At 35.8% G+C, this 16,013-nt stretch overlaps 2 protein-coding genes across 4 annotated transcripts in view; one reads left to right on the top strand and one right to left on the bottom strand.

Annotated features, from left to right (window-relative positions):
* The window catches only part of LOC119829245 (protein bunched, class 2/F/G isoform), a 119,865-nt gene extending 115,367 nt beyond the window's left edge, over positions 1 to 4,498 (bottom strand). For 2 of the 3 annotated variants that reach the window (XM_038351640.1, XM_038351642.1), the window contains exon 1: positions 1,519 to 4,498. In XM_038351640.1, coding sequence (XP_038207568.1) covers positions 1,519 to 4,253 — 2,735 coding nt within the window. In that variant the 5' untranslated portion in view covers positions 4,254 to 4,498. The remainder of the gene's footprint in view (positions 1 to 1,518) is intronic. The other variant, XM_038351641.1, reaches the window with a different exon arrangement.
* Positions 4,499 to 6,001: 1,503 nt separating this feature from the next.
* LOC119829246 lies at positions 6,002 to 15,949 on the top strand. Its single transcript, XM_038351644.1, has 13 exons — positions 6,002 to 6,655; positions 6,724 to 6,887; positions 7,355 to 7,545; positions 8,198 to 8,309; positions 8,480 to 8,679; positions 8,877 to 9,130; positions 9,217 to 9,471; positions 9,876 to 10,020; positions 11,343 to 11,494; positions 11,972 to 12,151; positions 12,383 to 12,525; positions 12,890 to 13,105; positions 14,442 to 15,949. The coding sequence occupies exons 1-13, from the start codon at positions 6,367 to 6,369 to the stop codon at positions 14,673 to 14,675; spliced, it is 2,535 nt and encodes an 844-aa protein (XP_038207572.1). The 5' UTR covers positions 6,002 to 6,366; the 3' UTR covers positions 14,676 to 15,949.
* Positions 15,950 to 16,013: the final 64 nt, after the last annotated feature.

Raw genomic sequence — 16,013 nt, 5'->3', positions numbered from 1 at the left:
CGCGAAGTGAATCACAGCTTTTAAAACTACTAGGTATCTCAAGTAAGGGGCTCATTAGGGATTTCAGCCACTGCGTACGCCACAATAGTGGGCCAATCCTTGCTAACCAATACGAGCGTAAACTTCTATGATTTGTGATGCATATGAATCGATCAAGAGCGAATGGCAAGCTCAAGTTTCGCGGCCTTCCGTTCTCGACTCGATTACGAACGACGCCAATGACGTTGCGCCGGCGCCTGCTTCGATTCTTTAGTATAATGACTCCGTGTCATGAATATAGAAGGAACTAGGTTTCAACATACATAAGTGATGAGTAACCAATGAGGTTGCGTATAAGTTTAGAAAAGCTATTAATGAAGCATTGCCCCGCGCCCTTGTAAAAGTCGTGTTCACGAACAGATGTTCTATGAACACATTTTGCCACCTTGTGATATAATGTTTATTAAATTACGCATTAAAATTAATCATAGAACATTTTTATACACCTTACTGATACGAAAGATCTAAGCATAAAATAGTTGTAACAAACAGACGCAAAAGTGTGTATAGTCTTTTTGGTCGGTTTGTGCTGGGTGCGTTGCGCGTGAGTCACCGGCATACCGCCGGGCACCATGCACCGTACGTGTCAACCACCTATTTATGTAGCAGGACGAAGCGCAAATAAACAGCATCAAAGGGATGTCGGATTCCTTTCGCCAGCAAGAGCCGCGGCCGTAAGCAAAGAAAACAATCACCTTTGTCTACTGACGGGCTATTTTCGCAAATAGACGCGGGATTCGTTGCTTAGAGCATAGCTTGTTCTATGTTACTATCTGCCGAAGTTCAGACAAATATGTACCATTATTAGACACGTTATACATAAAATAGTACCACAAACTCAACACGTTTCTATTATAGCCATTTGATTTATTTAGGACTTGATAACAAGCCCTTCAAAAGTGAAGAATATCTACTTTTTCTCCCAAATTTTTTTAATATTATATAAGCTATCAAAACATTATTATTATTAGTGATAAAACCATAATAAGCAAAAGAAAATACAAGGCTAATACTATAAAATAACATTAATTTATTCTCTAATCTAAACTTTAAAGTAATAAAGTGTATATTTAAGAAATACATTTATTGTAAGTCACCAATGATTGTTATTTATTTGTTATATTATCTTATCCCTGCCATTATTAGTCTAACAGGAAAAATATTGATAATAATCTTAAACTCTGTAATTTATTCCAAAAAAATAAAGCTGTTCATTTTTATCTCATTTATAGACAGGCAAATTACTATTTTTATTATAATTAAATTGATGTAACTGAAGCCATGTTATTATTTTTATTTATATATTAAATAATACATCCAAAGTAATTAATGTATGTTAGCTCCCCAACTATTTATTTAATGTGTGTATTATCTTCATAAATTTACACAGAGATTAATATGAATAAGATATTACTCTGAAATAAGCAATAATGAATGTGTGCCCTAAAAGTAAGGACAGTTCAATAGTGAAAATCTTACCTTTCATCCTCGGGTGCTGGAGGCGGATGGGCGTCCTCCTTACCGTCGCCGATGTCGCCAGCCTGCATGCCATCCGAGGTCACATCCGGAGCACCACTATCACACGCATTCACATTCACATTGCTCATCACTGCGCTACTGATCGCGTGCGACACTACCGCACTCACGGGGCTGCCGAAGCCCTGGCTGTCGTGGCCGGGCTGCGCCGCGCTAGGTACGTACGCGGTCGAGCTGACTGGCATCGACACCACCGGCGAGTTGGTGCCCGACACCGTCGACTCCACGGGGGCGACGCTGCTCTGAGATATCACCGGCACAACTCCACCGTATGTCAGACCCATGCTGGTCTGCGATTGCACCACGTTTGCGTGCACTCCGCCGCCCATTCCGACGGGCATGCTTTGCTGCATAGACATCGGAATGTTCTGGTGCGCCATAGACACCTGCGGCACTGCTTGGTTAGGAACATATTGTACGCCTCCCATCTGCCCCTGCCCGGGCACTTGCTGTTGCAAAATGTTTTGCGGTTGAGTCATATGTGTTGGCAACTGTTGACCAACACCAGCTTGTTGCATGTATATAGGATCAGAAGCAGGCATCTGCATGCTGGGCTGATTTCCATCGAGGGTCATCTGTATGTTTTGCGGAGCGCCTGTCATTAATTGAATATTTCCTTGTGGCACATTTCCTTGTTGAGCAGCCATTGTGTGCACTGGAGCTTGCTGCTGGCTAGCTAAGCTTTGGAGATTCGCTGGTAAAGTTGATCCTTGCGGTTGGGTGACCATCGGTTGAAGATTGGAAGGTAAAGTGGCACCTTGCTGTGATGTAACTATATTTGTCAGCACCTCCTGTGGCAATGTCTGCCCCTGTTGACTCATCTGAGATTGTTGAGTGTGATATTGAGGAACACTGTGTTGAGGCTGTACCATAGTTTGTTGTGATGATGGCATAGTAGCACTTATCATTGATTGATTAGCCTGCTGGTTAACCGCTTGATTATACTGAGGTTGTGGCACAGGCATTCCTTGTTGCTGCATTTGTGGATGCATCCCAGCGACAACAGATTGCTGTGGCTGAGTAGATATTTGATGCATTTGTTGCTGCATTTGGGAAATCTGTTGGTTAGGAGCCGTTAGCTGAGTAGGAATTTGCATTTGCTGGATGTGATTTGGTATTTGTTGATTTTGTAATGCTTGAATTTGGGCCTGACTAGACAAATGTTGCAATTGAGCTTGTGGTGGGCCCATAGGTTGTTGTCCTTGCATATGGTGACTCTGTCCCATATTTGGAATCTGGGCCTGTTGCATCTGGTGAATTTGCTGCGGGTTCGGCTGACCTTGCATTGGCTGCATTTGAATTTGTTGCATTTGTGGCTGTTGGGCAGTAACTTGGGGCATTTGCCCCTGGTTTGGAATACCCTGCATTTGTGGTATTTGCTGTTGAATTTGCATATTAGGGATCTGTGCTTGTGGAATATGTTGGCTAATTTGCTGCATTTGTTGGTTAGGAATTTGCTGCATTTGCTGTGGCATTTGTTGGTGCATGGGTATCTGCTGCATAGCCATAGTCTGAGACTGTGCAATGACTTGTTGCAATTGGTGTTGCGGGAAGCTCTGTGGAATTTGTTGCACTTGTTGCTGTTGTGGGGGCTGAGGATGACCCTGCGTATTCTGCATGGTGATATGTGTCATACTCTGGGGATGTTGCTGCCCAACTTGCTGGTTAGTTTGCATATTCTGATTTGTCATTTGTTGAGGCATCTCCATCGGCGGGGACTGCACAGATACTGATTGATTTACAGGCATTTGCTGTTGAACTATATTAATTGGTTGTGTCAACGATTGACCAGGGGACGCCATAGGAAATTGTTTCTGAACACTCTGGTCTATTTGTTGCACTGGTACACTCACTTGTTCCTTAGGCCCTTTACTTGTCAGATCATTGCACATATCATCATGTTGGCTATCATTAATCACAACACCACTGTCTGGAGCTTGCAATGTTCCTGTCTCAGTTACGTCTATGTTATTATTTAAGGTGATAGGAGTATTCTGTTGAGTTGTAGTATGATCTAGATAATCCATGCACATCCACCTGCCACGACGGAATGGTTCCGTACTTTCTATTTTAACTACTTTAAATCTTTCATTTCTAACGTGTTCTTGAATTTCTTTCATACCTTCTTGCGGTTTAGCAGCATTACCTATTAGATTGATAATGCTGCCGGTCCCGGCGTTCGTTACACTGACATGCATGTCATTAACTTCTGTGTTATTACTATTTGGCACTGCTCCTCCAGGCTGGGAAGTGTTGTTGTCCTGGCCGACAATCGCAAGACCGTACTGGGAACTAGTCGGAATAACTGGCGCACAACCTAGCGATGCACTCGATGCGTTGTAAAACACATCGTCTTTCGAGAATGTGTCCTCGGAGTAACTCGGTGTTTCATTCTCTATGTCGGTCACCCTGGAAATGTCGTCGGTGTGAGATTCGTCTAGATCGTCGGCGGAGTCCTCTCCTGCATCAGTGCTCACCCGAGAGCCAACAGTCACACTGGTGATCTGAAAGGAAGATATTTTCCTTGGGTTATGAGCGGATTGAAGACTTGTCGGGTGAGTCACTCCCTTCTCTGACTCGTTCAGCCGAAGAGATTCACTTGTAGTACGATGAACAACGTTGTTATACTTGTTTTTTTCACTAGTTTTATGTGACTTTTGAATCAGATTGTCAGCCATTATGCCGTCCGACTTGAATGACTACCTAAAGAAAATTTCACTGTTTATTGGCCTCAGAGACATTTGACAGACTTCTAAACACAACAACATAAGTATAATAAAACCATGGTACACTCACAATTTCACGAACACGGTAATTTAACTATTAAAGTTCTTAAAATTCATTAGTAAACACACACAGATGTGAACATCTTTCAGACGGCAGCAACATGGCGGCCATTTATGCGCAATGCATTATGGTTGACAATTTGCAGTAGACTACAGATATTCTAGACCTATTTTGCGCAGTGTGAGTCTATGGTTGATAGATGTCAGCACAAGAATTAATATGCAATCCAAGTAAGAACATTCAAATTACGGTTTAAGCTTGTATGTTTTAATAATATACATGGAGATACACATACACATTCTAAAATAAAATATATCTTGTTTAGATTCTATTATAAGCTTTTGTCATTAATTATGTCAATATAAAAAATAATAGACGTATTTGTAGGAATAAATAGTATAGTTCTTAAATAATATAGTTCTTAATAGTTCTTAAAATCATTTAATACTTTTAAATGCATAGTAATTAAAAATCGTATTTTGTTATTCATCTCTGAATAGATATTCTTTTTGTCTATTACACATTTTTATTATGAAAGAGTAGTTTTAAAAGTCAGTCTAAAGATGTCGCTGAATTAAAAACTGCACCTTGCTGTTTTGATATCACTGAAGTTGTTTTTCAATACTGTGTGTAGATGGCATGAAATACAAAGTCCATAAAGAATAGAATTAAAGTAAAGACAAAAAAATAGGTAATTAATGCTTATTTTAATTATCTTTTAATATAAGTTATGTCTGTTTGATTCTCATTCAATTTTATTCATATTTATCTTATCTTGTTCATTATCATAACTGTAGTCATCTAAGCATTGATATTAATATGATATTCCGCAATGTACCTATTTTTATTTAACGAGAAATAACAATGTGGAATTATAATTACGATTGTTATTATATATTTAATTTCAATGAAGAACAACCAAAAACGTTACGTTTTTTTAGCATAATAATATCATGCCATTCTCTAAGACATATTTAAATAAAATCTGCGTACCTATGTTATGTAATTGCATGAATAAAAAACTGTACAAAATATTACTTAGTATTCACGTTTTATAATGTCAAATCCATTCTATGCACTGTAACCATTATAATAAGTCAGTAATTCTTTTTCCTAAGGTGACACAGACATATAAATAAATTTTATTTTACCTAATTATGTATATTATGTATGTTTTAGTTATAGGAATCCTATCTGTGTTGATATATTGTTTTGTGTATTTATTGGAATTAATTGTTTTCTATTCTATTCTATGTGTTTCTACTTTCTAATTAGTTATTCCATATTTTTAAATTTACAATAATTAGAAAATATTAGATACCAATTATATTCAAAACCCATTAAACTAAATTATTATGAACGATTACATTTATAAATATAAGAAATACAATTACATCTCATTATTGAATCAATATTGATTCACATCATATCAAGAGGTTTTATGAATAAAAATATGAACACATCTAAGGTACATTTATTATTATTATTCATTTTGTGATATGAAAAGGTTTAGGTATTTTAGAAAATAATGTATTTTTAATGATCTAAAAAGTTTTTTTATACAATAATAAAATGAAATGAACTTACACTCACAGCAAAAATCACGGAGAAGTTTTGCAGTAATTCGCTATGTATGCTCGTACTTCGGGAACTAAGATCTAACCAGGAGCGCCCTGACCCCGGTTATTATCCGCAAGGTCTTCAAATCACGAGTCGATTTAGCCAACATGTCCACCAATCGCCGTGACACTTCTTTAACGAAGGTAATTTGCTATTATTTGTAAATTGGCGTCTTGCGACGTCCGCTGATGCCTGTCCGCTCCGCAGTCGGGAGCACGGGACCCTCTTGGCCTCCCGCTGCCACCGAGCCACATCGCAATCCTTAAATAAATAACCGTCACAGACGACAACCTTTCCGGCGATCCATGCGCCAGTCGATAAGATATAGCTCGCGTACCAACACAGAAACTGAGTTATGAAAATGTGAAAACGTGTGCACTAGATATGGCTAAGTCGTGTGATGACATCTCCAAGAAGCACAGCGAAGACGATACCAGCATGGACGACGACAGCGAGAAGGATCCGGGATGCTTTCGGAGGCTTATTCTCTCCTTGCGGATAAATCCCAACCTTATTATGTTGAAAGTGACTCTTTTTGTGATGTACGGCGCAACTGCATCTCTTCTTCCGTATCTGACTATACATATGCAAAGTATAGGTTTGACCGTGCCAGAAATTTCTTTTGTGTATTTAGCATTACCGTTTACTACATTTTTAAGCCCTCCGATAACTGGTAAGTGAGATTTCTGAAAGAGTGTTGCAATGATTACCTGAAATTGTAGATGATAATTTTTATTCTAGGATTTTTAGTGGATCGTTTCGGAGAATATAAGCCAGTTGTAATAACGGCCCTTATTTTGAATGCTGCTTTTCATCATTCGCTACTCTTGATACCTCATCAAGAAACTCCTGGAGTGATGCCGTCCGCATACGTAATGAGACATCCGATTAAAGAAACCGTTGAGGTAGTTATAGAAAATTTTCAAAAGTATTGTAAAATTGTAGAACAATATCTAAAGCATCGCTAGATTAGCCCTCGTTACACAGTCACAAACTTAGCTCCTGTCCTCTAAGAATTCGAGCAAATCGACTTCATCCGGCCCCAGCGCAGATTAACCAGTAGTGTCACAGCGGGACTCACTGAATCGTTAAGATAATAGAGCTAAATATATACACATTAGACTGTCGCATGATAATGCGATGTTAGATACATCTTTGACATTGGTGCGCATTCTGTTTCAAGTGCGTTTAAAGATTACTGTATCGGCAGAGGCTGAATGCTGATTCTTTGTTCTTAATTATCACTCGTAATATCCACTTTTAGAAATAGATAAGCATGTATATTTATAACAATGAAATGTTCGAATGATACTCATTGTTTGTTGCTGATTGTTTCACTGCTTGCTGTTTGTAAATAACAATGTAATCGTAGATTTGGTGGAGTCCATGTCCGAGTAGAGAATGTCCAGACGAAGATGAACAAGTGGATTTCGTACTAGATCGATGTCTAGATCACTGTATGATAACGGAGACGAGTCCCACCAGCGCACCAACAGATGTCAAGAACGAAATAGATTTTCCAATCGCACACAAAATTCATCCACCGAACTTATCCAATACCAGGTAACGTATGACGTCACTGCAATGGTAAGTAATAGGTACTATACGTGTAAACAACTGAAAACAATATCACACAGTTTTACGACTGTTAAGCCTTCCTGGAAGCCTTTGAGATTTTGCGATCTTTAAACGCAAATATGCAAACGAACCAATATCTTTACGACGTTTGTATTGTTTTTGTGAAGGAAGTTTTCAACAAAATTGTGAATTATTCTTAATAATATTTTATTGCTTATCAAAAAATATAAGCGTGATAGAAATATCGTACCTACGAGAAGAACAAATAGGATATAATGATATTTATTCATCAATTTGTAATGATACTGTAGATAGAATTTTATTAACCTAAGTTGTATATTTTAAGCGAATTGCATCATTAGACTTATCCATTTTACAATTATAAATAAAAAGGTTAGCGGTTCAGAAGTACTAGATTCAATTTATGTAAAATGACTACTTGGTCTAGTTAAAAATTAATCACTAGTAGACGTAAGTAAATATAAACAAAATATACCAGTGAAATACATGTGTTATGCAAATATGCTATTCCTTTTATAGTGGGAGCTGATATAATATTCAAGATTTCATAACGCAAATAATAACAAAAAATAAATCAATGTATTGTAAAATAACATAATAATATTATTCGACACAGTTATCTAAATTCAACCGATGATGAAGAATATAACGATGCAGCCTTTTTCCTCATCGAAGTCCATGATGACTTGGGAGAGCCCAAAGAACAACTTGGCATAGAAATGGAACGGGTAATTTAATCATTATTGATAAATAAAAAGATACATTGGTAAATGTTATTCACTGATAAAATATGTTTGTTATTTAATACTAGTTATGAACTTAATATGGACACTTAAATATTTCGAATAATTAATTAAACGAACATTAAGATGTAATCTTAATAAATGATAAATTTTAGGATGACAATGACACTGTTACCGACTTTAGATCAAGATTTGGGGAAAAACTACTTCTCTCACAACGGGTTAACATAACAGCTCTCGATAAAGAAGATTTGAGATGCGGCGGCCTCGTTATGTTACACAATATGACAAAGCTTTCAAAGCAAAGACTAGAAAATCTCTCAGCAGATTGTATGGTACAAAAATGTGAATTCAGGTAAATATTTATAATAATAGTAAAGTTCCCCGGATCTAATTTTGCTTATTTTCATTAATGTGCTTTGCTATCGCATAAAAACAGCTAATTTCAAGTATATAGGTATTAACTAGATATCAATAACATTATTTATTGACCGATAAAGCTCAATATTTACAAGCAATGTATTATCATAATCAAACTCGATTGATTTACAGAAAAGGCGGTCCGGATGTTTGCCCTCCCGACTATAAGGAGAGCGATGATAAAACTTTCTACATATACTTTTTCTTACGTTTTATGGGCACGATTATGTTATCTGCTGGTGTGACTATAATGGATCCAATAGCTCTGACAATGATACAGAAGTACGGTGGTGATTTTGGCCGAGAAAGGTTGTTTTCTAGCATTGGCATGGCGATATTTTCACCTATCACTGGTATGCTTATAGATATGAGGAGTAAACAAGTCGGTATGTATCGTAGTTTTGAAATGTTGATTTAATACGATTACACGTGTTAATTGTGTTTACTCATTGTGTACGCCGGTTTGTTTCAGGTTATACTGATTATTCGGCTGCATTCTATACATATGATGTATTATTATTAATATCAGCAGTGACGGTTGCTGCTATGCCCTTGGGGGCGAAATTGCCTGCGGACAACTTGTTGCACGATCTTGTTAATATAATCAAGATGCCTCATATAATCATATTCATATTTTTCCTATTCGCTCTCGGAAACTTCTGGGGCTTCATAGAGTCGTATTTGTTTTTATATTTAAAGGAATTGGGGGCGCCTAACTTTTTACTTGGTAAGTTTTATCTAATACTAAGTCTTATTCAACTTTTAGGGCTCCATTCATCTTAATGAAAACTCTTATCTATATTTTGCTTTTATGGCCTACAATTAAACTGAGTCATCGTATCACTTTTATAGTTTCATTCAAACTGCAAAGACATAATTTTAGGATAGATTTTCCATTGAATAAAAACACCAATCGCATTAATTAACCTCCTCATAAATAATGACTGATCAAGCACACAAATTTGCATCATTGTTTCAATCTAATACCATAATACTGTTGATAACCATACACTTGTAAAGCAGGAGACATAACGAACAATAAAAACGCCAAAAACGCCTAATTCAATTTGATACGGTCATAATGAGATATCCGGTTACAATTCATCCATTAAGGCGATTAACGTTATCCAGGTATAACAGTGACGGTGGGAACACTCAGCAGCATCCCGTTCCTGTATGGCGCGGACGCGATCACCTCCAGGATTGGTCATGTGAATGTCATCGTCGTTGCATTCTTTTCCCACGCGGCGAGACTCGTGGGCTACTCATTTATTGAGTAAGTTGATTTGATATGCTGTTCTATGTTGGTAAACATGTTGTTTGAGCGTTATGTTCTTAGGGAGTTAAAAGTTTGTCTTTAAAAACATAATGTTAATTGTATCTGACTTGGGCTTTAAAGAAAGGAAAAGCACAAGAATATTTAAGAAAAGATTAAGCAAGGCTTTTCATAATCGAAGCGCGTAACTCTAAGATTGTTCTTGAAAATGTTGTCTTGATTACTGACTGCTGAAGTAGATAATGCTACAGAAAATTCCGATGATTGCTCAGAACGGTTAACACAAAATAAACACTTAACATGTTGTCTAGGACTCTTGAGGGCTGTTTACATTGTTAAGGATCATATAACAGTTAATGACATAACAATAGCTTCTTATCTGATAAAGTTAGGATGTATACTATCCAATTAAGTAAATGTTGATGGTCATGATATCTCAATGGTATTCTTAGAAAGTATTGTGCATAATTAAGATCTAATCTTTGTTCCTGTGTATGATTCAAAATTTAACCAAACAATATAAACTAATTAACTATTATTTGTGTTACATATCTAGAGAATTTCATAAGGAACGTTTTTGCTTTTGTCAAATCAAAGCGTATAATTTATAAGGTTTTTATTACAATTTCCGTATTAAACAGCGTCGCTGTATACTCTGATATGGCTCTAAGAAAAATCTCAAAACTCCGGTAGCACAATCCACGGTCTTTATAATGCGTTTTGAATTGAATGTAAGTGTTACACCTACACGACTTTGTGCTCATAAACTTGACAATCCTCGTAAATAGGTTGCCTCGACAAATGTTGTTTTGATGTAAGAGGACGAATGTGTAACTGCAATGCATCGTAACACGTGTGAAGACTTGATTAAAAATGTCCTCATTTAAATTGGAATTGAATCAGAAGTTAAAAGTTTCTTTCTTTCCTCTTCTTCTTCTTTTAAATTTGCTTTTGTTTAAATGCACAAGTTTTTCGCCAAATTACAGAGGAGCGATTCGTTATCTAACTTTTATATCTCTGTAAAGCTGAAAATAAACTAGAGTAAGGTGGCAATGTTTACTAGAGTTTATACCATTTAGGATTCGATAAAAATAATTTAAAATATCGTGCATAATTTGCAAACATTTCTTTAAAAGAATAGATAAAGATATTTTAGCTAACATTTACCTTGTAATGACTTATAGTATATTTTAGATTACTAGATGTTTTCCCTTCGTCCGAGTTGACGGGTTGGTAAGAATTCATGGATAGAGCTGTTCTTTCCACTATATCATATTAGTGTAAATATCACCCATATTGGCTTCGACTTGGTCAATTTCCAGAGATTCTTGGTGGTGTTTTCCCTTCGAAGCCATGGAGTCTTTGTCAGTGCATCTGATGTGGGTGGCAGCAGCTACGTATTGCGCGATGTTGGCTCCAAAGAGTTTATTGGCTACGCTTATAGGTGTTCTTGGGATGGCGCATTTTAGTCTTGGTAAGATCTAAATAAATATATATGAAAATACATTTTTGTAATTCATAACTTTAATGTTACAAACATCTAAGACTTAAAATATGTATTTTACAAGCATCTACATTATATAATACTAGCGGTCCGCTTCGGCATCGCCCGTGGTACATATATAGCTTTTAGCACTAATGGATCACGTATTTATCCATCAGTGAAAAAATTTTTGAAATCCAGTAGTTTCTGAGAAAAACGTGACCAAACAAGCAAACAAATAAACCTTCAGCTTTGCATTAATAGTGCAATTATATATAATACTATTCATTAGTGACCGAGAAAAAAAATGTATCTTATAAGACATTTAATACATACAATATGGTTTGAAAGATATTATCCATTCTGAAGATATAAATTTCATAGCTAACCATACAATATTTATATCCTACTGACAATTTTAACGAATTTATCGGTCTTCATCACTATTTACATTACGCATATTTTCAGGACGAGGCAGTGGAAGCTTCGGTGGTGGTCTACTTATAGCATCTTTGGGTACACGTGAGGCCTTCCGGTACATGGGCTTGATAGCTTTCCTCGGTGGTGTATTGTATGGGTTGCTGCATTATTTCTGGCTACGAAACATAAACATGAAGGGAATACCGGATATTTCTGAACCAGATACAGGTAGTTAATGAATTACTGCTAAATAAAATTACGAAAACGCTTTTATTGAGAACGAGAAACCTAAGTCAAATTCATATTTGAAATGGGGTTTTACAAGAGATATGAAATTAATGAATGATTCATGTTTTTTCTAGTTGTTTTGAAAAAAGAAATTGTTAGAAAGTTTATATTGTTTTGGTAAATCTTACTACATATAAATATTATCCTCACGCTGCGATACCTAACTTCCAGAAAGTGGTGAAGGAGACAAGCTGAACGGTGAACCGCTTCGCAAGGACGCTGAAACAATGGTGTCGCTGGAAAGACTCCACATGATCACTCGTTTCAACCCGCTTGGCTCACTGCATTCCTTGTCCAGAGGATCTCGTGCTAGGGTAAACAATTTGGTTTTTTCATTCAATTAATATATAATGATACAATAGATATATATTTACGTGTGCTGCGAATGAAACTCAACTTAAATTATAATAAAAGTAATGGAAATTTTATTTTGTTGTGCTTTTGATTATGTTACCTCTCTATTTTATATTTATATGAGAACTGAAACTTATAGGAAAAACAAAATGTGTCGTCAGAGGTCAGGGGTGAAAATGTTTATACGATGTGTAAATCAATAAAGTACGATTCTAGATATTTCACATAAAACTCTATAGCTTGGGTAAACGTCTAGCTACGTAAATAACATTAACATTTTATCACCGATGCAACTCAGACCAAGAACTTCACCTTTCACTTCAGCTCTCTCAGGGAGACATCAATGAACTATGCAGAAGTAGAAGTGGAAGCAACAGCCAAAGACGCTGCAGCAATATTGAGATATCGCCAAAGACACCCCAGGGTTCTGCTTCCAAGGTGGACCTGCTGCGTTCAGCGCTTGAGATAACGCACCAGCAGGCCAAGGGACATATTTCTAACCCTGTTCTGTCGAATAGAACTACGCACCATCCTTATAAGGTAGAATTGATGTTGTACACCCCTATTAGGGATATTTAGATTTTGTAGACTTTGTAGAGTTTAATGGAAAAATACATTTAAGAAATATTTCGAGGAACATTTATTCTTAAGTAATTCTCTCTTTAGCAACAAACATAATTGAGCACAATCTATATGAAAATAAGTAAGTTCTCAGTCAGAGAAGTAAGATATTAAAAGAAAGATATTTCATAAACGTATCTGATCAAAAAGAACGGTCAAAGGATCACTTCTAAAGGGTCTTTATATGATGTATCTTTGTAATTGCGCATCCGAATCAATTACTCAATCTATTTAGAGGCGGTAGTGAAGCCAAGCATAGGTAAACCTTTATCAGGAAGTGTGATGCCATTGATCACTCAAACAATAATTTACATACATGCTAATTCGCTATCGTTCAATTGAAAGATTGCTATCATTATGTCTTTAGTCGTAGACGGTGTCCTCTTTGATTATCTCCTCTTTTTCTGCTTTTAGTATTCGCAAGAACCGTTAATTCAGTTTTATTTTATATAAAATAATTTAACTCTAACTTTCTAGATTTATTTTTACTTTAATTTGTAGATTTCTTAAATATTCAATAATGTAGTACTAATTTTGGTTATTTCTCCTTAGATTTTTTTTTTATTTACTAAACCAAAACGAAACCTCGTAAGAGATATTGTTTAAAACCCCGTATCTAAATATTAAACGCAATCTTACTGTGATTTTGATATTGATATTTACGCTCTTTATCTTGCTCTTAGCGAAAATTTATAACCCTGCTTATAATTGTTATCAATTTAATGTATAAATGTCGATTTATCAGATCTTTTGCGTCATACGAGAACTCAGATGACTTTTTTAATTTCACCTTGTATCTGATATTTCACTCGTGTTTAGGCTCAGAAGGTTTTATTTTATACTTTTTATAATTGAAATCTTACTTCTATCATGTTTTCTATCATTTACAAAATCTTTAAGAATTTTCTTTCACATAATGAGTAATAGAAAAAAAAGCAATAATAGAATCGTAATATTTTCTTAATTTTTATACTGCGTTTAATTTTGCTTTCTTCTGATACAGCATTAAACTGTCAATACTCTTATGGGGTCAAAAGAATATTGACAGTTTAATTTATTCAAAATAAAAAAAAATGTCGTATCTTATCATACTTTTTTCAAGTCTCAGTAAATGTAGGATTCTAACTGGTTCCTCTTTTACTCTAGCACCGCATTACTCACTATACCCATACAAGTACAGTACTGTTTATATCACCTATATAATTAAATTATTTAATTATTTTTTTTTATTATTTAATTTTATACAATATTACAGCTAGCCAATAGTGCACCAAAGCTCACCCAACGGAACAACATATCCCAGCCAGCTCTTGCCGAATTCGATTCCCGACGTCGCGACTCAATACCCGAAGAGGCAGAAGAAGACAAGCTAGTAACAACAAAAAATTTAAAAACTAAAAGCGGAAGCATCCCGCCTCCCCCCACTTACGACGAAGCTACCCGTGATAAGAGGAAAAGTTGGCACTCTGATGATAGCACTCCCACTTAGCGGCCGCTCTAAGGTGGTTAACACTATATAATAGATAGATATATTATCAATTTATGGAGAACACAATAATGATAATATTTAATAGCAATAAGCAAATAAAGATGTACATTGTATAGGAAAGAATATTGATAAATAGAAGGAAATTGGAAGAGATCTTGGGTCAACATAAATATCAGTGTCATAAGACATCGACGCAGATTAAGATGTCAACATTGATTAAGGACACAAAAGTAGGAACTATGATACAATGGAAGATGTTTCGGTAATATAAAGCAATGTTAGTTAATCAGAAGTATTTTTTATATGATAACTATAGATCAGATTTGTAAATTTTGAGATCATATATCTTACGGACATACATTTATCAATATACAGTTTTATTTCGCTAGTGGTCACTTTTCTTTCAAACAATTTTTTTGTAAGTCATAGCGGGCAACTGAGCTGGTGGTTCGCCTGACGGTAAGCGATTACCGCCGCCCAGGGACATTTGCAGAGGCTCAGACCTCTGCGAATGTGCTGCCCGCTTTTAAGGGACTGCAAAAAAGGAATGGTCCGGGAAGGGAAAGGAAAAGGAAAAAAACACAATAGCACGTTATTATTTCACGCCGGTTTTCTGTGGGGGTGTGGTACTTCCCCGATGCGAGTTGGCCCATTTCGTGCCGAACCATGCTCGACTCCCACAATAGACTTACCTACGGTTATTAACAGCTAGTTTTGGAGTCTATTTTCTAATAATTTTAAACGCGTATCCATAATGGACGAATGTAAATTTATATTATAAGTAATTTATTTATATCAAATATTATAAAGCGGAATAATTTGTATTTTTATTTGTTTGTAATAGATAAACTCAAAAACTACTGGACCGATTTTAAAAATTCTTTCCATCATTAGAAAGTTGCTTCACTGAGTGACATAGGCTATACATGTACCATGAGGAAAGCTAGGGAGAACAACTAGTTCATATTTAAGTTTAAATTTGCTAGACTTATAAATCTCTAAGTTTTGTACATGTTTTACATTAGTCAACTCACGATTTTGTTGATTCTGATTATACAAAATGCATCACCTAGTTGTTCATCATCACTGTAGCAAGTAGCAACATATCTCTCTTCATTATCATAAGATTTGCGGATAGTAATTATAGCTATACCTACCTAAATATCCTTAACAAAATATAGTTGTAACCACCTTTTAGTAATAGTTAAAGTAATTGTTAAGTTTAATTTTATTGAATATGTTATCGTTGCTTTTATTAAAAGACTTTTTAAATATTGAGTTTTTTTTTTACATATATCTTAACTAGCAAACCCGGCGAACTCCGTTTCGCCACCAGAT

Source organism: Zerene cesonia, chromosome 10, assembly GCF_012273895.1.
Source record: "Zerene cesonia ecotype Mississippi chromosome 10, Zerene_cesonia_1.1, whole genome shotgun sequence".
Taxonomy (NCBI): domain Eukaryota; kingdom Metazoa; phylum Arthropoda; class Insecta; order Lepidoptera; family Pieridae; genus Zerene; species Zerene cesonia.
The sequence above is the reverse complement of the archived record's forward strand: the minus strand, read 5'-3'. Positions and strand labels throughout refer to the sequence as shown.